General features: G+C 40.8%; 2 protein-coding genes across 6 annotated transcripts in view; one reads left to right on the forward strand and one right to left on the reverse strand.

Moving 5' to 3' along the window:
• SLC25A21 (solute carrier family 25 member 21) overlaps positions 1-734 on the reverse strand; it is a 252,139-nt gene extending 251,405 nt beyond the window's left edge. The window contains exon 1 of the mRNA XM_061367324.1: positions 519-734. Within this exon, the coding sequence (XP_061223308.1) occupies positions 519-585 (67 nt within the window). The 5' untranslated portion in view covers positions 586-734. The remainder of the gene's footprint in view (positions 1-518) is intronic.
• The window catches only part of MIPOL1 (mirror-image polydactyly 1), a 193,658-nt gene continuing 170,202 nt past the window's right edge, over positions 26-23,481 (forward strand). For 3 of the 5 annotated variants that reach the window (XM_061367317.1, XM_061367321.1, XM_061367322.1), the window contains exons 1-2: positions 26-543; positions 2,062-2,222. The gene's annotated coding sequence lies outside the window, so the exon portion shown is untranslated. Of the gene's footprint in view, positions 544-2,061; positions 2,223-4,817; positions 4,922-23,481 lie in introns of those variants that run through there. The other 2 variants (XM_061367318.1, XM_061367319.1) reach the window with 2 other exon arrangements.

Consider the following 23,481-nt stretch of genomic DNA (forward strand, 5'->3'; position numbering starts at 1 on the left):
TGTAGCCCTGCGTGAGTTCCTCCACGACACAGTAGCGAGGAGCCTACAGAGAACACGTCCGAAACAGGGAAAGCGCCAGCGGCGGCTGCGGCAGCTCCGAGCCCGCTCCGAGTAAGGAAACTAGCACCCACCGAAGGGGACACCACTGGCCGTTACCGTTGGAGGGGGCCCTCCTGCCCCCCTTATCATCCGAGGGGCTGTACGGTGTGTTTAACAGAGATACAACGCAGGGCCGGGAAGGGACCCCTCACCCCAGCGGGGCGCCGAGCATCATCACACCAGCTACCGCCGCGTCGCACCCTCCCCCAGGACCCCCGGGCCACATCACGGGTCCGCCCGCCTGCGCCTCTCGCCGGGGGAGGAGCTGCCAGTGAACCAGGCCTTTCCACGCCACCGCTCCTGAGCCTGAGGAGAGCGCGGGGAGGCGGGCGGCGGCGGGGCCGTCTTCAGCTCAGCTTGGCGGAGTGCCGGCGAGGGACGGGCAGACCCTCCCTGCACAGGAGTAACGCGCCACTTACCCGCCGAGCCTCCGGCGACGACTTGGTGAGAGGCCTCCTGCAGAAAGCTCCCGGGTTTCTGAGCCATCCTCGCTCGCTCACTGGTGCCGCAGCGAAAGGCAACCAGCGCTTGGAGAACGGCTGCGGAGCTGGGGCCTGGTCCGTGCTGGCCGGGTGTGAGAAAAGCAGGGGCAAAGGCGGGAGCCGCGGTTATCTGCGGGGGAAGGGGGGGCCTCGGCAATGCCGGGCGGGGCGGGAGAGCGGGCCAGGCCCCCACGTGCGGTCGCGCAGCGGCCTTTGGCCGCCGGCGTTCATAGGGCGGCCCCGGGGTCGCAGCTTGCTGGCGATGACGGCGGAGATAGGGCTCTGGGATCGGCAGAGCCGGGGAGGGAGGCAGGCTCTGGCGGCCTCTCGGTGAGCTGATGGGGGAAAGCCTGTCACCTCAGGTTTGTGCCGTGTACTTCTAGCTTTGGGGTTGGTGACATACAGCGCGCACTTGAAGTCCTACTCCCCACTGCTGCCGGGACCCAGCTAACACTTTCAGCTCCCCTGGCGCTCTGTTTCTAGGAAGGGTCGGCGGTACCACTTGTCTCAGCTGCTCTCTTTCTGTGCTTTTAAAACCTTAAGGCTTTGGTTCCAACTCATTGATGTTCAAAGGACACAGGTTATTTTGTCCTTTGGAGAGTAGCTGTTGCATGTGTTACGCGGATCTGTTGACCCATTTTAGTAAACGAAACAGTGCCAGGGAATGGGCTTGAGTGCTGGCACAGTGTCATTGCTGATAGTCTCCAGCATTGTTTCCACCAAGGCCACACCGTACTTTTCCACAAGGTGCCAGGGTTTAGCTGGGGACAGCATGGACACATCCCCATAGGCAGCATCATTGGAGGGGAAGACAGTTCAAGCCATATGAATGCAGAACACACAAGGACATTTATTGTCAGAGCCAGAGAATGTGCACAGATCCTTTGTGTTTACTAGTACAAACAGACTTTTTGACTTACAGCCAGATTGAAAATGGCACTCAGGTTAATAAACTACAGCTTAAGCACTTAATCAACAACTGAATACCTAAATGTTTATGTGGATTTGGAACCTGCAAAAGTTGAAAACAGATGCAGTATTGTATGTGGTCTTTTATTTTCCCTGCTATATCACTCGCCCTGTTGTACTAGTCAAACTCCTAGGTTTGCTGTAAAGACTTTTTCCTTGTCTCCACTTCTTCTCTTCCCCGTAACTTTGAATAGCACTGTGGTTTCTTGTACTCTTCTCTGTTTCCTCCTTTTCCATGTAGCCCACAGCCTCTGGCACTGCTGACTTTTCTTGCCTCAAGGGAAGGCTTGTCCACTCTGAGCTCAACCTTTGCTTCTTTGCTAGCAATCAGGGGTACAAGCTCAATTACATTGTTTTGAGGGAGAAAACAAAGCTGTGGTTGATCTCAAGGTCTTGTTTATTAGAGTTAAGAAGATGGATTTAGGGAAATGCCTCTTGAATAAGATGCTGTGCTGTTTAACCAGTCACATGGATAATTTGGGATTATTTTTTTTTTCTTTCTTGTCAATAGCCCTACAGTGTTAACACAGACAAGGATATTCGTTTTGAATCAGAAATCCTTCACAGTATCTTCAAAGCAATTCTGAATTCCATGTGTGATCTTGAGCATCTTGAAGTGAAAATAGGGAGCTAGATTTACTGGCACCTCTTCAAATGAGCAGGAAAAGAAAGGTAGTTTTTGCATCCTTATTTTTCAGCTCCTTTCCCCTAAGAGACAGACTGTTGTTACCTTACAATGACATCAGTTTATGCTAAATACAAAGCATAAAATTGTAACTAGGTGCATTTACGATCCTGCAGCACAGCTACCAAAGGCAAATATTGGTACCTAGTTCTTTCTCTGTTCCTTAAGAAGCATATTTTTAGATGTTTCATATGTCTGAACAGTGCATTTATGCTCCCTTTTCCACGTCTGAGGTAGGTATTTAACTGCAGTCTGCTGTCTGGATACATTTTAGTTTAGTAAGATAGATGCTAATTTAAAACCTTTGTGGTAGTGACTTTAAGATAAAATCTTAGGCACAGTGAATCCTAGGCATACCAGAGGCATTGTGCTAAAATCGGGATTTCATAAGTCTGTGTCCAGGAATATATGTAGCATAGCAGAGTCAAAGAGAATATGTGCTGGTTTTCCTTGCCCTCCAGTTGTGAAAAGGTACCTTTAAAGTGCAAGAGAAATATGCATTTTGTTTTTAATAATACCACGTTTTCCTCAAGGAAGAGTTGAGGAAAGAAGTCCAGTGGGAAGAAAGGCACATATTTAGTATAAAAGTGAAAATGAACATGCCTAAAGTCGATAGGAAAAAAATAAGTGTTCCAGCATTCTGGTGGATGGAGTTTGCATAACCAAAGAGATTAATTAGTAAATGAGAAAATATATGTAAATAAAAGGGGAAATATATTTTAGATTGGGATTAAAATGCAGAGGCAGGAGGCAGAAAGCAGTGCAGTTTGTTTGATAGTATTGTGAAAGAGTTCTCAGATCACAGCTCCCTGGATTGGATATATGGAAATACAAAGGTTATTGTTCAACTGAGGGAAAGATTCTGGAAATACATTAGGCAAAATCATGAAAACCTATCAGAAACAAGAAGATTCAACTCATTTAACCATCCTCATTCACTAGGAAAGAACTTTTTTTTTCTACCAGCAAAATCCCAATGCTTTTCAGGTGAGGAACATTTTGAGCAGGAAAGATCCTTCGACAGGCTACAAGTGGGGTTTGTGTGCAAGGTTCTGAAACTGCAGCTTTTTCATCCTCCTCACAGACTTGTCTGGGAATCATTTTTCAGACCTTTCCAAAACATGTTTTCCTGTTTTGAGAACAGATTGCAGGCGCAGTAGTATTTGGAAGCCAAAACTTTGTAAAAGTATCCTTGGGAAAGTATTTTCATGAAGTTGTAATACTGTTCTGATATGTTGGTTTACGGAGTGTCTGAAAGTATTTTGTGACAGTTTAGCAACAAATGTTGCTAGCTGAATAAAGTTTCCAAGCTTGAAAGGAAATGTAGCTTTCAGTAACTTAGAACAAAGATTAGAGAAAACCACCTTTATTTCTGCTTCAGCAGAAATGTGGGAGAACATAGGAAATATACAGAGAAGTGTTGATAAAGTGTTAAAAGACCAAGACCCAATTGCAAAAAGGTATAACATTCAGTTATGTAATTTGTATGCATCAGCAAATAAACAGTAACTTGAATTCTTTGATCTGTGCAAGAGCAGAGTGGGGATTGCTGTGGGAATACAGGGTAACTCCCTTAAATGAATAAATTTTAAGTGTGCTGACCTTTAATTAATTAAAATCTCAACTTCAGTGTTTCTTTAACATTTGCCTTAGTTCCCCTGGTTTGGCTCTTTTAGACTGCTGCTCAATAAATACAGCAGGATCATCAAGTCTCCAGTGTTATGTATCATCAAAACGCAGATGCTGAAACATCACTGCTTTTTTGTTCCAGAAATGCAGGTCTTTCCATGCATCTAGTGTTGAAGTGTGCTTGCTGCAGTAGTTCAATAGTAAAGAGAATTTGGAATTGATCAGAAGGCGCAGAAACTGGTTGGTCAGATTTGTTTTCTGCAGGTGTCATTGCGACCAAAAGGAAGTTTATGTAAAAAAATAACAAACAAAAACAAAAACAAACTATAATTGTTCAGAGCACATAGAATTTACACAGAATTGTGTTTACACAATAGCAGAACACCTGCTCCTTAAAAAAGTAAACTCTGCTATTGTTAGGAGACTATTGTCTGAGAATATTGAAACCCCTAATCTATTCACCTTAACACAAGTAATTCTCCTGCTGGAAGTCCGTCTTCTTATGTGGCATACTTCTGTTACCCTGTCTGCTCCCCCGCGAAGGGCAATCTTCCCGGTGTGCAGGTTTCCTAAAGCACTTCTAGGCTTAGTACCATTTCCATACGGCCTCTTCCCAAACCACTGCATGTGCACCACGACATGCCTCCTTAACCGCCCTGGCAGGATTTGTGTCTCCCTTGAGATTACTGTATCTTCTCGTGGGGAATGCCGTTCCGTGCCAGCCTGAGCAGCACTCCCTCCAGTGTTAGCCCCCGAAAAGGAAACAGCTTCTCCCCGTGCAGAGGAAGCGCGGCAGCAAACCAGCCCCGAGCTCCCGCACTCTCCGTTCCGCGGTGCCGCCTTCGCCGCCGCGGTTGGCCTCTCGCAGCCTCTCCCGCCCGCTGGGCGGCGCTATCCCACGCGCCGCGCATACCGGCCGCGGGGCAGAGCCCCCCGGCTCTAGGCGCTCCCGCCCCTCGTTGCGCCCGGGCCGCAGGGTCCGCCCGCTCCTGGGCTTTGTTGTGGAGGCGGCGGCGTAGGGCCGCCCGCGCGCCGGCAGTGGGGGAGGAGCGCGCAGGTAACGGGGTGGCGGGGCCTTTCCCGCGGTGACCGCGGCTGTTCCGCGGCGCTCGAGTTTGAATTTGCACCGTCCCTTGCGGCTCGGTTTGGCGGCGGCGCTCGCTGGGATCGCTGTGCCCTCACCGTCTCCCAGCGGGGAAGAGGCCCTGCCCGGTCTTCGCCACCTGGGCTGGGCCACCGCCGGCGGGCTGTGGCTCCACGTAGGAGCTGCCAGCCCCTTGGTTGCGTTACTGCTACAACCCCGTGCCCTGCGGCCGCCGGGCAACCCCAACTTGCCCGGCCTACGGGCCGCTGTGCAGCGGGAGAGGCGGGGAAGCACGTTTTCCGTGCGGGGATGCGCGTTTTGGAGTATCAGGGTCTGTCAGGTCAGCGGGGAGGGCAGGGGCGGACCGTCTGCAGCCTCCCTGGAGGGGGGGGCAGCGCTGGGAGGGTTGCCTGGAGAACCTAATGTGAAACCTGGCCCGAACAGAACTCAGGAGGTGGGTGCTGGGTCTTTAGTGTCAGGTAAGAACAAGCTCTGGAGGGTACTCGGAATAATAGCAATACATTTAAAGAAAGAAAAAAAAAACATACAAAAATCTTGCCAAAATAAAGTTTGCAGTCCGTGCATTTATGCTTTTTTAAAAAAAGCTCTTTAGGCATTCCCAGTGAGTTGTGTACCTCAGTTCCACTTATGAAGTTCCATATTAGTCTGCTTTCTTAATGGTAGTGTGGAGGTCTTTTTTAATTTAGAAAAAAAGGCTATGGCTTCTCAGTGTGAACAGTTGGAAGGGAAAACATTCAGTGTATGTACCTAGAGGCCTGTTTTATCTGAGGCAGTACACCTCCAGTGTCTGCCTGTGGAACAGCTACAACTGGGTCTACTAGGTGCAATTTCAGGGGCTTGAGGTGGTTGGAGCTGGGTGTTGTTGGAGTTGGCTCACCCTGAGTTTGGGAATTCGAAGTGGCCTGCAGTGGTATAGTGTCTTTTTTAATATTTCAGTGAATTCTACTTTTAGAACAGCTTCAAATTGCAATGCTTTAGTCATGGGAGAAAAATGAGTTAACCACAGCAATGTGCTTCTGGCTCAGCAGATCTCAAGAGCTGCAAATTCTGGGGGTTGTGGCACTTGCAAGTCCTAGAGAAATGCAGTGATGTCCTCAGCTTGTTCTTGTGCCTGCCCTTGAGCATCTGTTCTTGACCAGTTTTGCTCTGGGAATATGCAACTTTGGTTCAACATGAAACCACCTGTTTGGATCATTTACTTATTTAAATATATGATGGCACTAACTTAAATAGCTTATGGGGATAACAAGAGTTAAAACTAAGTCATAACAGTTAAAGTAAACATTCTGTGTTATGTGGTAGCTCTGGTTTTATTTTTAAGTAGGCAAACTGTAGTCGTTCATGACAAAGTCTTTCAGATGTATGAGTTGTGTGAGACTGAGCTGCCTACGGTAGTGAGGCACCATCAGCATGATGGCTACAAGCTCTTCTGCCCATTAGCGATTCAGGGATCAGCAGTGATTTCAGGCTCTTAAAAGTAATGAGATTGTCTTGCTCCTCCAGCTAAGGAGAAGTTACTGCAGTTCTGGTTGCAGTAAGAAAAGTGAACGGCGGGACTGGAAGGTAAAATGATGTACACAGGCTTTGAGAAAGTAGGGACAGCTGCTGGTGCAAGTGTTGGGGAAGTAGGCGGAGTTTGAAACTATGCAGTCACTGCTGCATCTGGCCACTGGTGGGAGTGACACCATTATGAGAGAGATTATAGCACTCCTAGGACTTGGTATATCTGCCTGTGGAGAGGACATATGGTAGCAGAATATCTGTTTTTCCCTCCTGGCCATTTCTTCACTATTCTTAGATGTTTTGTCTGTTTTCCTTCTAAATACTCCAACTGGTGACTCTCAGGTCAAACTAGTATATCTTGTCAGGAAGATTATGTACTGTCTTAGATTTAGTAAATGATACCTTATTGTTGACATTTGTATATACTCTTTTTTGGAGCTTTTCATATAGTGATACCGCAAGTTCTTTAGAGCCTGATTGCTATTACAGTTTGTAATTGTCAGGCTTCCTGTTTCTCTTGCAGTAAGACAAACCCAAGTGCATTGTATTACTGGCAGAAATAGGAGTACAGTACTGATGCCTCATGCCTACATCTAGATTTTTATTTTTGCAGTTTGTGGTGGTTTTAGTTTTTGAGGGTGCCTAGGTTAATAAAAACATAAGGAAGTTTTCAAAGCTTGCAGGAAGGATTTGGGGGAGGAGAGAAAACATGGGTTTGGTAATTCTGTGTGGAAGGAGTCATTAAATTATTCACTAGAATTGAAAGCAAGAAGTTACACCTGAGCTGAGGGTGAAAGGGGAGAGAGTCCTGCCTATTCATCTCAGTGTAAAATCAGTCATGAAAACCTGAAGCATATCCTAGGGGATTTTTTTTGCTACCTAATCTTTGTTCTGAAACTTAAAAAACAACAAAACTTTTAAAACAACCAACCATACCTTGTGGGCTAAAGTCTGTTAACAGATTTAACTACAGGGTAATGTTGCAGCTTGCAGATATTCCTGAAAGTACAATTGCTGGCTCTTGCCTTTTAAAGGGAAATGGTTTTGAGGGGGTAATAGAAACAGTATCAAACCTTTATTTGCAGAACAGATACAGCTATGGAAAGAACTGGTGTGTATACTAATTTGTTAAGATGAATTCGGCTGCTTTGAGCCATTAGTTTTTTTAAGTGATAATAAGATGGTCAGCCTGCTCCCTGCTAGCCTCATGATGCAGAAACTGTAACAGCAACAGCAGGCTTCTGTTTTCTATGGTGGTTCTTGATGTGGCCTTTCCTCTTTTAAGGACAGGTTAAAATGCAAACTGGCAGTTTCTGCAGAGTGGTGGCTTTTGTTATATTAAAGAATTTGAAATTAGTTTAGTGTATTGGGTTTGTGTGGCAAAGTTTTAGTAGCTGGAAGGCTACTGGGGTGGCTTCTGTCAGAAACTGATAGAAGCCTCCCCTGTACCTGATAGAATCAATGTCAGCCAGCTCCAAGATAGACCCTTTGCTGACCAAGGCTGACCCCATCAACAAAAATGGTAGTGCCTCAGTGATAATGTATTTAAGAAGGGGAAAATAAAACTACAGCTGGAGAGAGGAGTGAGACTATGTGAGAGAGCCAACTCTGCAGACACCAAGGTCAGTGAAGAAGGAAGGAGAGAAGATGCACCAGAGCAGAAATTCCCCTGCAGCCTGTGGTGAAGACCAGAGTGTGTCCCCTTGCAGCCCATGGGAATCCATGCTAGAGCAGATATCTGCCTGCAGCCCATGGAGGACCCCACATCAGAGCAGGTGAATGCTCAAAGGAGACTGTGACCCTGTGGAAAGCCCATGCTGGAGCAGGCTCCTGTCAGGACCTGTGGCCCTATGGAGAGAGGAGCCCACAATAGAGCAGGTTTGCTGGCAGGGCTTGTGACCCCACAGGGACCCACACTGGAGCAGTCTCTTCCTGAAGGAGTGCACCCATGGCAGGGACCCACAGTGGAGCAGTTCGTGAAGAACTGCAGCCCATGGGAAGGATACATGTTGGAGAAGTTTGTGGAGGACTGTCTTCTGTGGGAGGGACCCCATGCCAGAGCAAGGGAAGAGCATGAGGCATCCTCCCCTGAGGAGGAAGAAGCAGCAGAGACAATGTGTGATGAGATGACCTCAGTTTCCATTCCCTGTCCTGCGCCACTGGAGGGGAGGAGGTAGAGAAAATCAGGAGTACAGTTAAGCCCAGGAAGAACAGAGGGGTGGGGGAAAAGTGTTTTTAAGTTTTGGGTTTATTTCTCATTACCCTACTTTGACTTGATTGGTAATAAATACAACTAATTTCCCCCAGCTGATGATGTTTTGCCCATGACAGTAGTTGCTGAGTGATTTCTCCCTGTCCTTATCTGAGCCCTTGCACCTTTTGTTATATTTTTTCCCCTGTACAGTTGAGGAGGGGAGTTGATAGAGCAGCGTTGGGCACCTGGCGTCCAGCCAGGATCAGTCCACCACAACATGAAATATTGCTTGGATTGTTTTTCTGTTTTCATAGTATCAGTGAATCAGATTATAACTTTTTGCAGTGTTTGTGGGTGTTAGTTACAATTCTCTCAAATGGAATTTCTGGAGTCTTTCTGTATGAAGCGTGAAACAGGCATTGCTCATCTGTCTCATATACCAGTAAAAGAGGCATAACTTCTTAAACTGAATGCCATTGTAATGCAATATGTGTGGTTTAGGGGTTTCCTTTGTATGCTATTGAACATCTACATGTAAAAATGGCTTGTTGTATTATTCACTGCACCATTATGCTTGTGTGAGCCTTGTCAAAGGTGATGTCAGATGTCATGCAATTAATGCTCAGTGCTTCAATTAATTGCTTTGAAAGCAGATTTTGTTTTGAAAGCTAGAATTGTAGAACCTATGACCTGTGGTCAACTTTATGTTAGCTACCAGCATATGTGTAAAGCTTGTTTTCTTTTTCCAGGAGTTTTTTGGGTGAGGTATCTGTTCGGAGGCTATTTGTACCTGTGCTGTGAGTTTGCTGTGATATACACATACCAAATGACTTGCAGGGATGCTTCTGTGGATTATGGAGTAGAGAAGGCTATGGATAGCTGAGTACAGTCCATGAGTGACTCTAAGGGCTGTTTTCCATTATTGTTGCTGAAATGGAGGACTGTCTCCTCTGGGATATTCTGGAAAATAGTGTTGAAAAAGATGTGCAAGTCTGTTGGCAGCTTTATGTGTAGCTAAAATTATCATCAATAGGTTGCTCTCAGATTTAGTAGGGAATGAAATATACAAGACTGATTCATAGCATCTTTATAAGAAAGAAGACGAGACAGCATCTAGGGTATCATTTTGCTCAGTATCACTTGCTAGAGTAGCAAACGAAGGAACTGATCCAACTTCCATTTAAGTGAACAGGAGAACTTCCAGTGGTCACAGCAGCATGGGATTATGCTGCGGGTTTAGAAGAAATAATTGGTAATGAGTTCAGCTTCTGGAGGGCATTAATTTTTGCACCATAAAATCCATACTAAATTAAGGAGATCCACATAACATGCTGGTAGACAAATGTTATCCTTTCTGTCCTTTTATGTAAATCTGTTGAAGACAGAATTTGATCTTTAAGTTATATGTTCATTTAAATAGTAATGTTCCAGCTAGCTATGCACTAATTTAAATGTGAAGTATGAAATAAATTAGAAAAATCTAATCTGCTTCAGTAACATAGTATTAGGACAAAGAAGGATTAAAATACTTCATTAGTGATTAGCTTTTGGAGGGAGGGGGTAGCAGTTCCCATCAAGATTTGTGGAAGGAGAGCAAGGTTGGGTCTGAATCAGAGCTGTTCTGAAAATACTGTATGATGCTTTGCTGTGAGAGAATTTAACATGGAATCAAAGATTGCTGTACTTGACGCAAACAGACTGATATTTTTAATGGTGTTTTTGAAATGTACAGATCTAGTAATTTAGGTCGTACTTGAGCTTATAAATGAAAATATCCACTTTTAAAGAGAGTACTTAGTGCTGAAGAATTGCTTCCTAATTGTGTCTGTATATGTATAACACTTGGTGGGACCAGAACTAGAAATGGTCATTAGTTGCCAATTTAACAAATGAATGTTATTAAGCTTAGATTGGCATGGGGAAAGATAATAGGGCTTTCTAAGGCATGGCAGTTGATATGAAAAGTATTAAAATATTTCCTTTTTGCAGAGCATTTACACAATTAAAATATTATTGTCCAGTTTTTGGTTTTTAATGCACAAAATTAAATCTGTGTCTTTGTATTGGGAACATTGGATTTGTATTGGGAACATTTGGGATTTTTTAGATGTGCTTGGGTTGTTTCCTTAGGGAGTAATCAGCTCTGCTTTAGCTTTCTTTCATTACACTGTTTTCAAATGTATATATTTAACTTGCTTTCTTTGGTAATACTAATGTTTCAAAAGGTGAGGAAGGAGAACCGTTCTTAGTGCTTACATATTACATCTGAGAGTACAAACTGATATTTTGTTTCCTATGTATTTATTGAGGTTTTTTCCTATGTATTATAGGTTTAACTTAATTTTACAAGCTTAACAGACTGCCAAAAAGACAAGCCTAGTTACAGAGAAAAATGATAATTTGGCTTGCCGCCGAGTATAGTTAGAGAACTGAGAATACTAACTGAGCATAATTAGAAAATTATTCTAAGACATTCCAGTGGCCACTGTTATTGAAAGAAATTATGCAAAAATAACTGGTTTCTGATTTAAGCAGTCGTTTCTCTCAATAATGGTGATACATGATCATATATTTCTGTAAAACAGCTAGTCCTGTTTCAGAGAGATTGGATGATAAAATGTGAAGAAGAAAGATGTCTTCTCTGAATATTATCATTTATGCTTGTTATAGTTGCCTAAATAATACCCACCCTCTAATAAAATTATTAGTACTTATACAATAAAGTTATTGGTATCAGTGTAATAGCTTAAAGCTATTAGTATTTTAGAAAGGCATACCTTGGTTTTCTCAAACACAGCTCTTAATTTCAAGTTTCTTTGATTTACAGTTGGACTTGCTTTAAGATTCTGATTCTCAGTGTGTTGTATTTGTGGTTCACATTCAAGTACATAAAATTCCAGGTTTTATAGGATTTTGAAACAGGTGCTCTGCAGGTGAGAATATGTTAGGTTGGTTATGTAAATTTTTACATACAAGCATGAGAAACAAAGCAGTGTTCTTCATACTGAATTTTTTTTTAATAGTGCATTTGTATGGGTGCACATATACAGGCAGTTTTTCCATTTTCTTTTATGGTAGAATATTAGGTAGTGGTTTTCTTTGTCTGAAGTTTGACATCAGCACCGTATGACCAATTTGTTCCTTGGTGCCTTCCAAGGAAAAAGGAAAAAAAAAAAAGAACAAAACTGTGGAACATCCACCACAATTTGAAGACTTGTTGAATGTTTTGTAGCTCCTCTTGTAGAACTACAAAAATGTATTTAAGTTTTTAATTTCTTTATTACAAATATTACTAGATAAGTGATACAGCTGGTATCATAGACATTCATAATTGCTCAGTGTAATCGAAGTAGGACAATCAAGTACTCAGATACCAGTGTAAATCTGTTTTTACAGATGCTAGTTGAGTTTTTCCCCTTTTTCCTTCTCCCACCCCTCAAGCCTCCTGCCCCCAATCCGCACTAATTTTTAGGGTACTATAAGCTTGCTTGCCGTGTAAACAGTTTAAGGTAGAATAAAAAAAATAGTCTTGAAGTAGCTAAATATCTTGGTTCCCATGATCTATATCTGAAGAAAAACAAACAGTATTTAATTAAGTCTGTATTCTTGGATCTGTTTGTAATGGTATTTATTTTCATTAGACCACAGGAATCTAGAAGTTAAACTTTTCTCTTTGCACCTGACTGTGTATGATGAAAAAGGATGTAGTTCCACACCTATATCCTTCTCCAGTGTAGCCTGCATTGATGTCATTATTCCTTAAAGAAATATCAGCAACCCCATAGTTCCACTCAGTTACGTTTTAAAATGCATTTTGATTAATATTTTAATTTAACAAGTGAAAAGGCACCCTCAAGGTTTTAATTTTGCTTTTTCTTCATATTAAAAGAAAAAAGCAATATTCAGTTCTCATTCTGTGTGTTGCACAGCTTTATCATGGGAGATTTTGTCCATTAGTCTCTTCAACTACTGTTTTAGGGTACCAGCTAAAGTGGGAAAACTGAGCCCTAGGAGGAGCTGCATGAATTCTGTGGTGTCCTTGTTCACCATTTATCCCTGACATATAAGATATTCTATGGTGCCTGGGCTTTATTACCTCTTGCTCCCTTCCTGCCTTCTTCCTGTGACCTTCTGGCTAGTTGTTTCCAGGTGTGGCTTAATTGCAAGATAATTATTTTTATCTTATCTATAGGTACAGTGTGAGGGGGTGTAGGTATTTCTGTGATTCCTTTACCCTCAACACATAGTTCTTTTGCCTCTTACAGTACTGAGCCCCTCTTAGCTGCCTTCAACATAGGGTTGAGTGTGGGCCAGGGTGTTTAAAGAAAACAGGTGGGGAGGATTTGTAGAGTTCACTGTCCTTTTCCTACACTGCCCTTTTTTTCATTGCACCAGGTCTTAAGTTAGCTGTTGATCTTGCTTCACATGCCTTGGAGAACAGAATTGGTGTGACTGGTCAGCCATTTGTTGGCCCTTGCTAACTAGTTGTGATTGCTGCTTGGGCAGGCTCTATCTAATGTCTCAGCTGTTGCTCCATGAAACAGAGCTCTTGGTCTGTTGTTTGCCATGGTAAACTTGTTCAGAAGGAGCTCAGGTAACAACCTGAACTGCTGCTTTCTGTTCTGTGTTCAGCAGGCTTGGCTGATGGGCACAGAGAGCCTTGGGCAGGAAAAGGTACTGCTCTTTTTCACTACTGAACATGAACTGAAGGCAGATTGGGCTTAGTAAAACAAGGATTAAGTGGCTTTTTTTTTTTTTTATGGAAAGACCACCTCTGATGCCTTAAATTATGCAGATATTATGCAAGTAATTTTCAGTAATTTTTCTGGCTTATCTGTGTTTGCTTATTTGCTTGCTTTAAGAAAGAACAATAAAGGTTTACATTGGGAGTATATAATCATGTTGCTTCTTGTAGAAAAATGGTGATTCTTTAGAACAGTTTTTGAGATACATTTTACAAGTATTAAAGGATAATAAAGATTTCTTATACATACAGCTGTTTCTATCTAGCATGTGTGAATGCGGGTGTTTGGTTGACTGTTTTCTTCTGAAACAGTAGTGTTTTCTTAATATCCCGATCTCATTAATGGAGATGTGAAATAGCTGTTGAGATTTTAGCTTTTTCCGCTCCAGTTCTTCCTGTGGCCGTGCAGGATCACAAGCCAGTAGATGGAGCCCTGTGCCAACAGCCAGCCTTCAACAGGCTGGTGAGAGTCTGGTAGCATCTCCATCCCGAGAGCAGGGCACCAGGTGCTTCTTGAGCACAGATCTGCAATGTTATATGTAATAAATGAACATAGCTTTAAAGATAAATGTCTAGTATTAGCTGTGCAAGTGACCGTGTTCTGAGATGCCTAGGGACAGTTTTGCAGTGTTCAAGGGAGCAGGTGATCAAGTGAAATACCCTGAGCTGTTAGAGTGCTCCAAGTATGAGTGCTCACCTGGAACAGCACACGTTTTCCTTTTTTAGTTAATTTCCAAGTCAACTGCTTATCGGTAGGCAAATCTTGGTTGAAAGCATTGAATATGGGGCCTATGGGAAAAGAAAGTTTCTTAAGAAATTTACAAAGCAGAATTAACTTTTCAAAATTTAAATTTTAGGATTTTGTTTTGTGGTTTTGTCTCTCTCTAAGGCTAACTCCTGGTCCTTTTAAAACTGTAGTTTGGGTGTTGAAATTTGTTGAATAGTGCAGTTCACAAATTTGAAATCAGCACTAGCTAATCTTGCCTGTTCCCTGTTTTGCATGGTGTGTGTCCACACCCTCAGCCTGGTGCTGTGTTACAGTTCAAATAACTGATACAGTTGACTTGGTTTGTTATGTCTCTTTTGGGCTGCTCCTAAAACTGTGAAGACTGTGCAATTTGCAAACAGCTTCCTTTAGAAATAAGTTTACCTGATGCAGTTTTGTATATAGACAAATTAGTATAAGAACGGTTCCTAAATAGCAAGTTGCTAATTTATTTGAAAATGTGAGATACAGTTTTTAATTTTAAGGGGAGAAAGGAGGGTAATGTTTAGAGATAATGAAAGGTAGCAAGTTTTTATGCTTGTTGGGGGTGGAGGGGGTGTTGTGTTTGTGCCAATAGTATGGACCTGAAAAATCTGAAAGATTAGGATTATTCTGTGATTGTAACACGTGCACAGTTTGTGTAACATTTACCCTGCATTTATTATTCGAAATTCTAGATGACTTAATGTTTGCATTTAAAAACAATGGGAAGGGTGTGGGTCCCTGGTGTTCTTGCTCTAACATTTCTTTGCAGTAACACTCCTGTACAGTACCTTATATCCCAAAAGAAAAATGAAGTAATTGTCAAAGCCTGCAGGTTTTTCTGATGACTATATGAATACTGAGCTAAATTGCAGTCTGAAATAATCTTTGGAAATGTGTTTCTGCCTGCTGTTTATTATGCGTGTGAAACCAGCATTCAAATGGTAGGGAACTGGGTTAAAAGATTGTGAAAATATTTGTCAAAAATAAGTGACTGAGAATTCTCCTGGAATGGTATCATTTGTTTTGCTTTGTGTGTTTTAATGCTTAGTAGTCACTTCTGCTTATGGTTTACAAAAATGAAATTACGGGTTTTCTTTAACACAGCACATAGCAAACTGTAGTACACCACTTCAGTCGTTCAAACTCAAGTATTTGTTACACTTTGGAAAGGGAGCTCCAGAAGCTATTCCAGTTTGTTACTGTTTCAGTACATTTATAAAAACAAAAACAAACCACAACTATTAATATCCTTGCACTTTGGAGGGAGAAAAGGAAGAGTGGTGTAGTGGGTTGACCTTGCCCAGCAGCTAAGTGCCTGCACAGCTGCTCATTCACCACCACCCACAGCAGGACGTGGAGAGAAAAGGGTGAGCGGAAGTGAGAAAACTCATCGTTCAAGAGAATGATTAATAAGCAAAGGCAAAAAAAAAAAAAAAACCCAAACCCACAACACAAACCAACAAACACTAGCTCCAATGCAAACAACAACCAAAAAAAACCCCAAACCGACCCAAAAACAGAAAAAAACCCACAAAAACCACAACCCAAACTAAAAACAATCAAGCAAATAGAATCACAGAACACCTCCCACCCGCAAGCATATCAATGCCCAGCTGATCTTTAAAGCAATAGCTGCTTCTGAAGACAAACCACATGCCTCCTTCTTGCTTTACCTCAGTTCCTATTGGTAAGCATGAAGTTACGTGGTATAGAATAACCCTTTGGCCAGTGTGCATCAGCTCTATCCCCTCCCAACTTCTTGTCCACCCTGAGGCTATCCTCTGAAGTGACAAAGTTGGTGGGAAGCAAAAGCATTGATGTTATGCAAGCACTGTTAGCAATAATCAAAGCATGGGTGTATTATCACCACTGTTTTAGGCAAACCCCTAAAACACAGTACCATGTAGGCTGTTATGAAGGAAGTTAACTATATCCAACCAGGCCCAGTACAAGTTGTAACATATTTTTCAATGGTAAAATGCTCTGGAATGTGCTATGAAAAGCATGCTGTCAATTTATCAAAGCACGTATTGATGTTAGAAGCTTAGCTACGTGTACATCTTAAATTTTTGAGGAACATATAAATTTATTTAAATATCATCTATTTCAGTGTCCATTTTTATTTTTTTATTTTAATAATTTGGAAGAAAGATGGTTTCTATGCAGCAGTCGGTCACTACAGTGACTTTTGACATACAAATGAAGTTTCAGCAGGTGGGTTTGGCATTAAAATGTATCTTAAGCCATCCTTGATTTGTTTGAGAATGAACATACCTCTTTATTTTGAGGCATTGTTAAGAGTAGCCATGTTTTTGTGTTCTTTGAATATTTTGTTTAGCTACTAACAGAAGCAGTGATATTAGCACAGAAAGGAAGCTGTAGAGGAATATAAATATTTGATGTGTTTATAAAAATAGCTTTTTTTGCCCTTCAAGGGAATGGTTACAAAGTTTTAGCTCATGTTCTTAAAGAACTTTGGAGAGGAGGAGGCTTTTTCAGGAAAAGTTTGATGGTAAAGCTTTCTGCTACAGGGTGGAGCTTAAAAGACAAAATGTCCAGAAAATGACATTCCAATGAATGTTTGCCCTTAGAAGAAAAAGAGGGGCTTAATAATCTTATATAAAGCATTAAATAACTGGTAGAATCAACAGGATAGGTTTACTGGTCATTAAAAAGTTCTGCTTAAAAAACCAAGCCTTCATTAAACTTGGCCTTAAAATGTTTTTAAAAAACAAAACTTAGAAGCAGCAAGCCTTGCACCTGCCAGTGCATAGAGAACATCATGAAAAGATGACTGATAACAGGTGTTTTTCTGTGCTTGATGCATCAGTTGAATTTGGCAGTTGCCCTGGAGAAAGTGGAGACCACCTCTGTGCATGCTCAGCATTCCTTGTGTATCAGCACCTGATTCTTTTGAGAGATTTTATGTAGTGCCTGAAGCATTTAGCAGGGAAGCACAATACAGGTTGAATAGCAGAGGTTGTAGTGAGGTCTGATGTTTTGACCCAGGGAAGATGATAGAAGTGTAGAGCTAGGAGTTTTGAAAAGCTTCGGGAAGAATCAGAGCTTCTAGGCTCTGGTTACATTTCTCTTAATCCAAAAGATCTCAGGTGGCAACTGAAACAGATTTATTTATAGTATTGATCAGCTATAACTGATTGAAAAAGATCTGTTGTCTTCTGAGGACGGTGTGGTTTCTGACTGCAAATGGAGAGGAGATGGGACACCTAGACAACTTCAGTCTTACAAACAAAACTATTTTGACTGAGGTCCTTGAACTTTTTATAGCTTAAATTTGCATTTTAGCAGCAGGACTGGGCAAAGCTTTAGTATTCTGAGCTTAACATTCATTCAGACACATAAGCTCACTAGCTCTAATGCAATGCATCTTTCAGAATGCTAATTCTCTGTTCTGGCAGTACATGCTTGCAATCTGGCCCATGCCTAGATACAGGTTTCCTGCTGGGCTAATTACTAGTAGTGGTGATACTCTTGTAAAGCAGTAAGGGAAATTAGCAAGGCAAATTGGTCTAATACTGACATTTATGAGCTAAACAATATGGACTGGTCTGGTTTTAGAAATGTGTGGTATGAAATTTTACTTGAACATAAATTAACCAACTAAAGGGGAAGTTCACCCAGCAGCTAAAATATCTTAAATGGTGTGCATCTGTGACAAATAGCCTTTTCAAAGATTTGAATTACTGTGGTGATGGCTTGATTTTCCTTCCCTTTTAGAAGCAGATTTACAAGCTGGGCAGTTGTGCTGGCTTCCCTGTTCAGGATTGTAAATGCAGTGTGTTCAAACTGATGTTATTGCTCTTTATCCATCTATGAGCAGTTTTGCTTGTTCCCTGTATCTAAGGCACACATTCCAGGTGGATGTCACTAAATCCCTTTTTCTTTGTTTTTTGTTTGTAGGACATATTTGAGTCATCATCTCCAGGAGATGGTAAAGCACCTCAGTAATTCCCAGAGGAACTGTTTACAGTCTGATAAAGGAAAGATATTCCCATTTGAGCCTAGACCTTTGCAAGGGTTTTGATGCTTGTATGTTTTTTTAAATAGCACAAATTGCCTTCCAGAATTTTTGATCAGATTTTACATTGTTTATACAAGTGTGTGTATGTGTGCATATATATTTAGATTAGATGTGAGAGAGAAATTCTTCACTGTGAGAATGGTGAGTTACTGTAACAGGTTGCCCATCCCTGGCAGTGTTCAAGGCCAGGCTGGATGGCGCTTGGAGCAAGCTGGCCTAGTGGAAGGTGTCCCTGCGCAAGGCAGGGGGGTTGGAACAAGATTCTCTTTAAGGTCCCTTACAAACCAAACCATTCCATGATGCTAACATGTACTTAATGTATTTGGATCTTTAAGGATTTTCCCAGATTAAAACTAGAGTTTGTGTCTTCTAATCTAGTGCTACCTATCTGTTTCAGTACTGTTCCACTGTAGGACTTCTGTTAATATTTTTCTTGATTTTTAAAAAGCTATTGAATAATGCCTGTACCTATTTTTTTTATAAAATCTGCTGGTAATATGAAAAAGATACTACTAATTTTTTTCCTGACTTAATTAAGAATGTATTTAGTTGCTTTGATAACAGATAAATAATTTGATATTTCTATATATGAAACTCTGCATATGAACTGGGCTCAGTTAATCTGCTTTAATCACTTATTGCTCATACCTTATAATTTTATAGTTAATTTGGGAAGTAAAAGAAATTTTTGTTGTAGGCTTTTGTGGACTGGATGTCAATTGATCAGAAGTACAGTGTCAGCATGAATTAATTAGGCAAGTAAGCCAATTAGCTATTCCATTATTTTATTGAAATGGCAAGAGTTTGAGAAGATCTTGTGTTTTAATAGATTAGCTAGAATTCATTGGAAAAAGTCTTAGTATGTTTAAGGTAATGGAAAAAAAATGCTTTCAGTACATCCTACAGAGATCCTGTTTAAAACAGATGACAGTCTGTCACATTCAGTAGCACATCAGTCATCAGATTTATTCTAATTCCTTAAGCTGAACATTTCATTCAAGCTTGTAGATTGTGTTGTCAAGCGACCAAGAACCTCATAGCTTTTCTGTCAAGCATAGCATTGCACCAGCAGTTCACAAATAAATGTTAAGCTGAAAAAAAATTGTTTATTTTCCTTAACCTTTATTCAGTTAACTACAGTGTTCTTTCATCTTATTTTCTCCACATGTGTTTATAACAAGGTATTCAAGGGACTGCTTCCTAAACATGCCTCATCCTGACCAGAGCCACTTCAGACCAAGGGCTACTCATTTTGGGATGTGTTGTTTTTACTTGTAGTAGTGTACAAGACTACTGCATAGACCACCATGGTTATGAGATTCCTCCTCTTATCACAAAGGCCCAGTGAGTAGCTTCATTTGCTGCAGACATGAAGGAATCCTGCTGCCAGTGCGCATATGGCACTGGTGTGGCCAGTCTGGCTTTGTGTGGAGCAGCTGGGCTTGTGGAATTCTGCTTGACCTGTATGAAAAGTGGCAGTTTTGCTATCAGCCTATATAGCTTGCCATTCTTTGTATTTATTCATCAAAGTCTCTTTGGGATATTTTTTCATGAATTACTGTGTGTATTTGTGTGCATGTAGTGTGGCTGTATTTGGCTCCTTGCTTTCGTTGCATATCTACACCTTGGAAAAAAGAAATTTTCTAGGTATTTTTATTTTTTTTCTTTTTTCTCCCTGACCTTCTCTAATTCTGAGCCTTTTGTTTTCCTCAAAAGAAAGTTTCTGTGTAAACCATAGCACTTCCATACGAAGTAGACTTGAGCCTGCGTGGTACTGAGGACTTGAGACGCAGCTGACTTTCTTTGAAGTCAACATACATATGTCTGAGGTAGTAGAATGTTGGGGATGGTTAGTCAAAGTGATGTTAATTAATTGTGCTAAGAAAATAAAGTATTTTGTTAGGTTGGTGCATTTGAATAATTTATATTTAAGCCCCAAAATTGCTTGGTAAAAGGGCTTTTTTTATGAACCACTGAAAAGCTTATGTCCAGGTTAGACTAATCTCTATATTAAACTGCTAAAGCTATGGCATTCAATGTAAAGTTGTGACTGCCCTTTAATAGAAAAGAGGCTTTCTTGGTTATCTTCTACAGCTATAAAAAAAAAATAAAAATAAAAAGAATTAAGCTGTGTGTTACCCAGAACCACCAACTTCTGAACTCTACTTTCTACATCTAATTCTTCGCTGTAACTTGTGGTTTCTTCTAGTACATGTTTTTCTGCCATTTACATGCAGGACTACATTTTCTCTCCTAATCTGGTATTTTTCTTTGTTACAAAATATTTTTATTTCTTTATACTGGTTTTCTTTTGGTCTGCTAAGTGGCCGATCTATTCTTTGAGCAGGCGTATTCTTTGAACAGATATTCTGTAAGACACATTGTACATGTCTAAAAAGGAACTTGGGGTTGAAGCCCTAGATAAAATTAAAGCCTAGGTATATAAAAATGAAAGATTTTTTAAATGTCAAGATAATGAAAAGTCAAAAAATAAATTATACCTATTATTAATTTTGAATTGTATTCAAACATAGAAATATGTAGCATAGACAAAAGCTGGTTACAGAGAGATAAAATTCAATTTTACACTAGGATAATTGTTTTATGTATTTTACATTTATTTATAAGATCAGATAAAGGCTTGGAATTTTCAATGTAAATCACAGTATGGTCCTTATGAATGCCAAGGTCAGTAAATGGAAACCCCTTCCCTTGCAAAACACATTGCTACTGTGTGAAGTACCAAGTGAATAAAATGAAACTGATAAGCACCTTCTTTACTTGCACTATATTATTAGAAATTTGAGTATTTTTGATTTTCAGTTGAGTGAATAAGTATTAACACTCTCAGCATCCTCCCATGTATTATCTGTAGCCAAATTAATATGTCATTGTTAAAAAGAGATTAATGCCTGGAACTGTTGCTGCAATAACGTTGAGAAATTAGAATGTCCCCATTTAAATGGCCTTGTTTGTGCTGGAGATGTAGTTGATGGGATCCAAATGCTGTGTAGACAACTGATCCCTTGATTTGAGAAAACATTTCTGTAATAAATTGCTTCTATCAGGAGCATCTTCTATCAGGAAGGCTTATTTTATCCAGAATTTGATTTCTGGTGTGTCTTGAAGGAAATTTAGCTGGTTTTCAGATTTGGCAAGACAATAAAATGGATTCTAAGTCCTCCCAGAGAATTGATGCTGTTGATGATTTTACCCTGTAAGGAGATGGATTAGTCTCGCGTACCTCAGGTGACTGTCTATGTAAGTCTGAACTAAAGAAAATTATCTAAGTAAACAAATTGCAAGGTGAAATTTGATACATGTAGGTATCAACTGAAATGACTGCTGCTCATTTTGCCTCAAATATTTAACAAATAAGGTTTAGCATTCAGTGACAGGTTATTTCATGTGTAGTGTGTTGGAGCTTCTGAGTTCTAGGGGGGACCCACTTCACAAAAAGTGCTGCTAGACCTGACAGGTATTTTGTCAAGCTGGGCAGTTTTCAGTTTTGTGTTCCAAGCATGTCTTAATCAGTTGCCTTTATTATTCAGAAACAGTTTTACATCTTCGCTTCTTACAGACTCCAGATTTTCTGGGGTTCTGTCAAAGTACCAGTGTCACTGAGGTCAGTAATTTGCCACAGTTACCTGAGTTAGATCAGAGTAGTGGCAATGAACGGCCCTAGGGTGCTGATCAGGTGTCACTGAACAGCTGTTCTAGATAAGTGCTGGGATTACAAATGGCCTTTTGCTGTCTTCAGAAGTTGTCATTTCTAAGCTTGTGACTTGTTCCACTTCAGCAAAAGGAAGGAACACTGTGACAGGGTCAGGATCTGCTCTGGTTTGTCAGGTAGGCTTCAAGGTAAAGGGGTTTGCATAACAAATGGGTTAACAAGTACAAAGTACAAGCATTTGGTAAGCTTCTCCATAGGCAGTAGCTCAGCAGCTTTCATTTGCTAGGCTGGTGATTGGATTGCTGAGGTCTGCCTCTCATGTCATCAGGCTTTCTTTCCAAATGGCAGGTATTGATTAGACAGCAGAAGGACCAGTATGGAAATGCAGCTCCCTGTGAAAATACATTCACCTTTCATTTTTTGGTAAAATGGGATTTCTTACAGGTTCATAATGAGAGCATTTCTGAGGCAATACAACTGTGAAAGGGCACTACTAGTGCACCCAGTCCACTAATTTGTTCATGGCACCCCAGCAATGTAAAAGAATGGAGCACCCACTAAGGATTGCTTTGTTGTAATTTTTAGGGACTAGGGTTCAGTGGATGCATCAAGAGACTCTTTTATACCAGGATGTGTGGTCAACCAGTTAAGGATGTTTAAGTTAGGTTTTTTGCACTGCAGTAGCATGATATAAATATGCCTGGGAGCAAACTTCAGCTTCTTGCTTTATGGACTCAGAATTCGATCATAGCAAGAATAAACACAGTTGTGGGGTGTAACACTTTTTCACACTGTACTGAAGGTGACTGCTGTGCAGGTGTACAAGGTAACTCTAATTAACAGTTTCCCCTTGAAATGTAATTTTGTTCCTCCTCTTCACTATCCAGTGGTAGACTAATATTTGTCTCCAGAATGTTTTTTTAGGATCTGAAGTGGAATTACAGTGTCTGAAGGTTACTAAATATTAGACAAAAATTATAATTCTCTTCATAGTTTAAAAGTATCTTTCATATTTCAAAAACCCTCCTGGATGTAAAATTCTTTTGGCAAACATTCGCTGTCTTGCACTTATGAGAGAAAACTTACTAATAATAGTGTATGCTGCTATCATACTGAGGTTCCCCTCCAGTTGTATCTGCCCAGTAGCTTGTTTTCTACTTGGTGTAATATACTTCCTAATTTATCTTTAGAGTTAGGCCTCTTACAGAGCACTCAGTCAAATCAGATACTTTATTGAGAACCCATTTATTATTAAATATTGCAATTTCTTTCCAATAACACAGTCACTCGGTCCGTTAGAAAGATCAGCTCTTCGGAGTCCCATGTGTAACACAAACAGGTATTACAGGTAACCCTGTGTAATACAATTCTATGTAAAATTGCCACTGTTTATTAACACAAGAATGTGATACTGTAAATGAAAGAAAAATTTTGTTCCAATTGCAATATAAATTAATTCAGACTAGTGTTAAACTCCAGCTACAAAGAAGTTCATAAAAATTAACTAATGTTATCCAAAATGTTTGAAACAAAGCCATATCTCATCTGACAAAAAAAAAATTGTGATTGGAGCATGAGCTTGCTACTTGTAGGATCTCTGGTCTT

This window comes from Neopsephotus bourkii, unplaced genomic scaffold, assembly GCF_033783945.1.
Source record: "Neopsephotus bourkii isolate Nb327-2 ecotype Australia unplaced genomic scaffold, CSIRO-AGI_Nbou_v1 NB_1376, whole genome shotgun sequence".
Lineage (NCBI taxonomy): Eukaryota > Metazoa > Chordata > Aves > Psittaciformes > Psittacidae > Neopsephotus > Neopsephotus bourkii.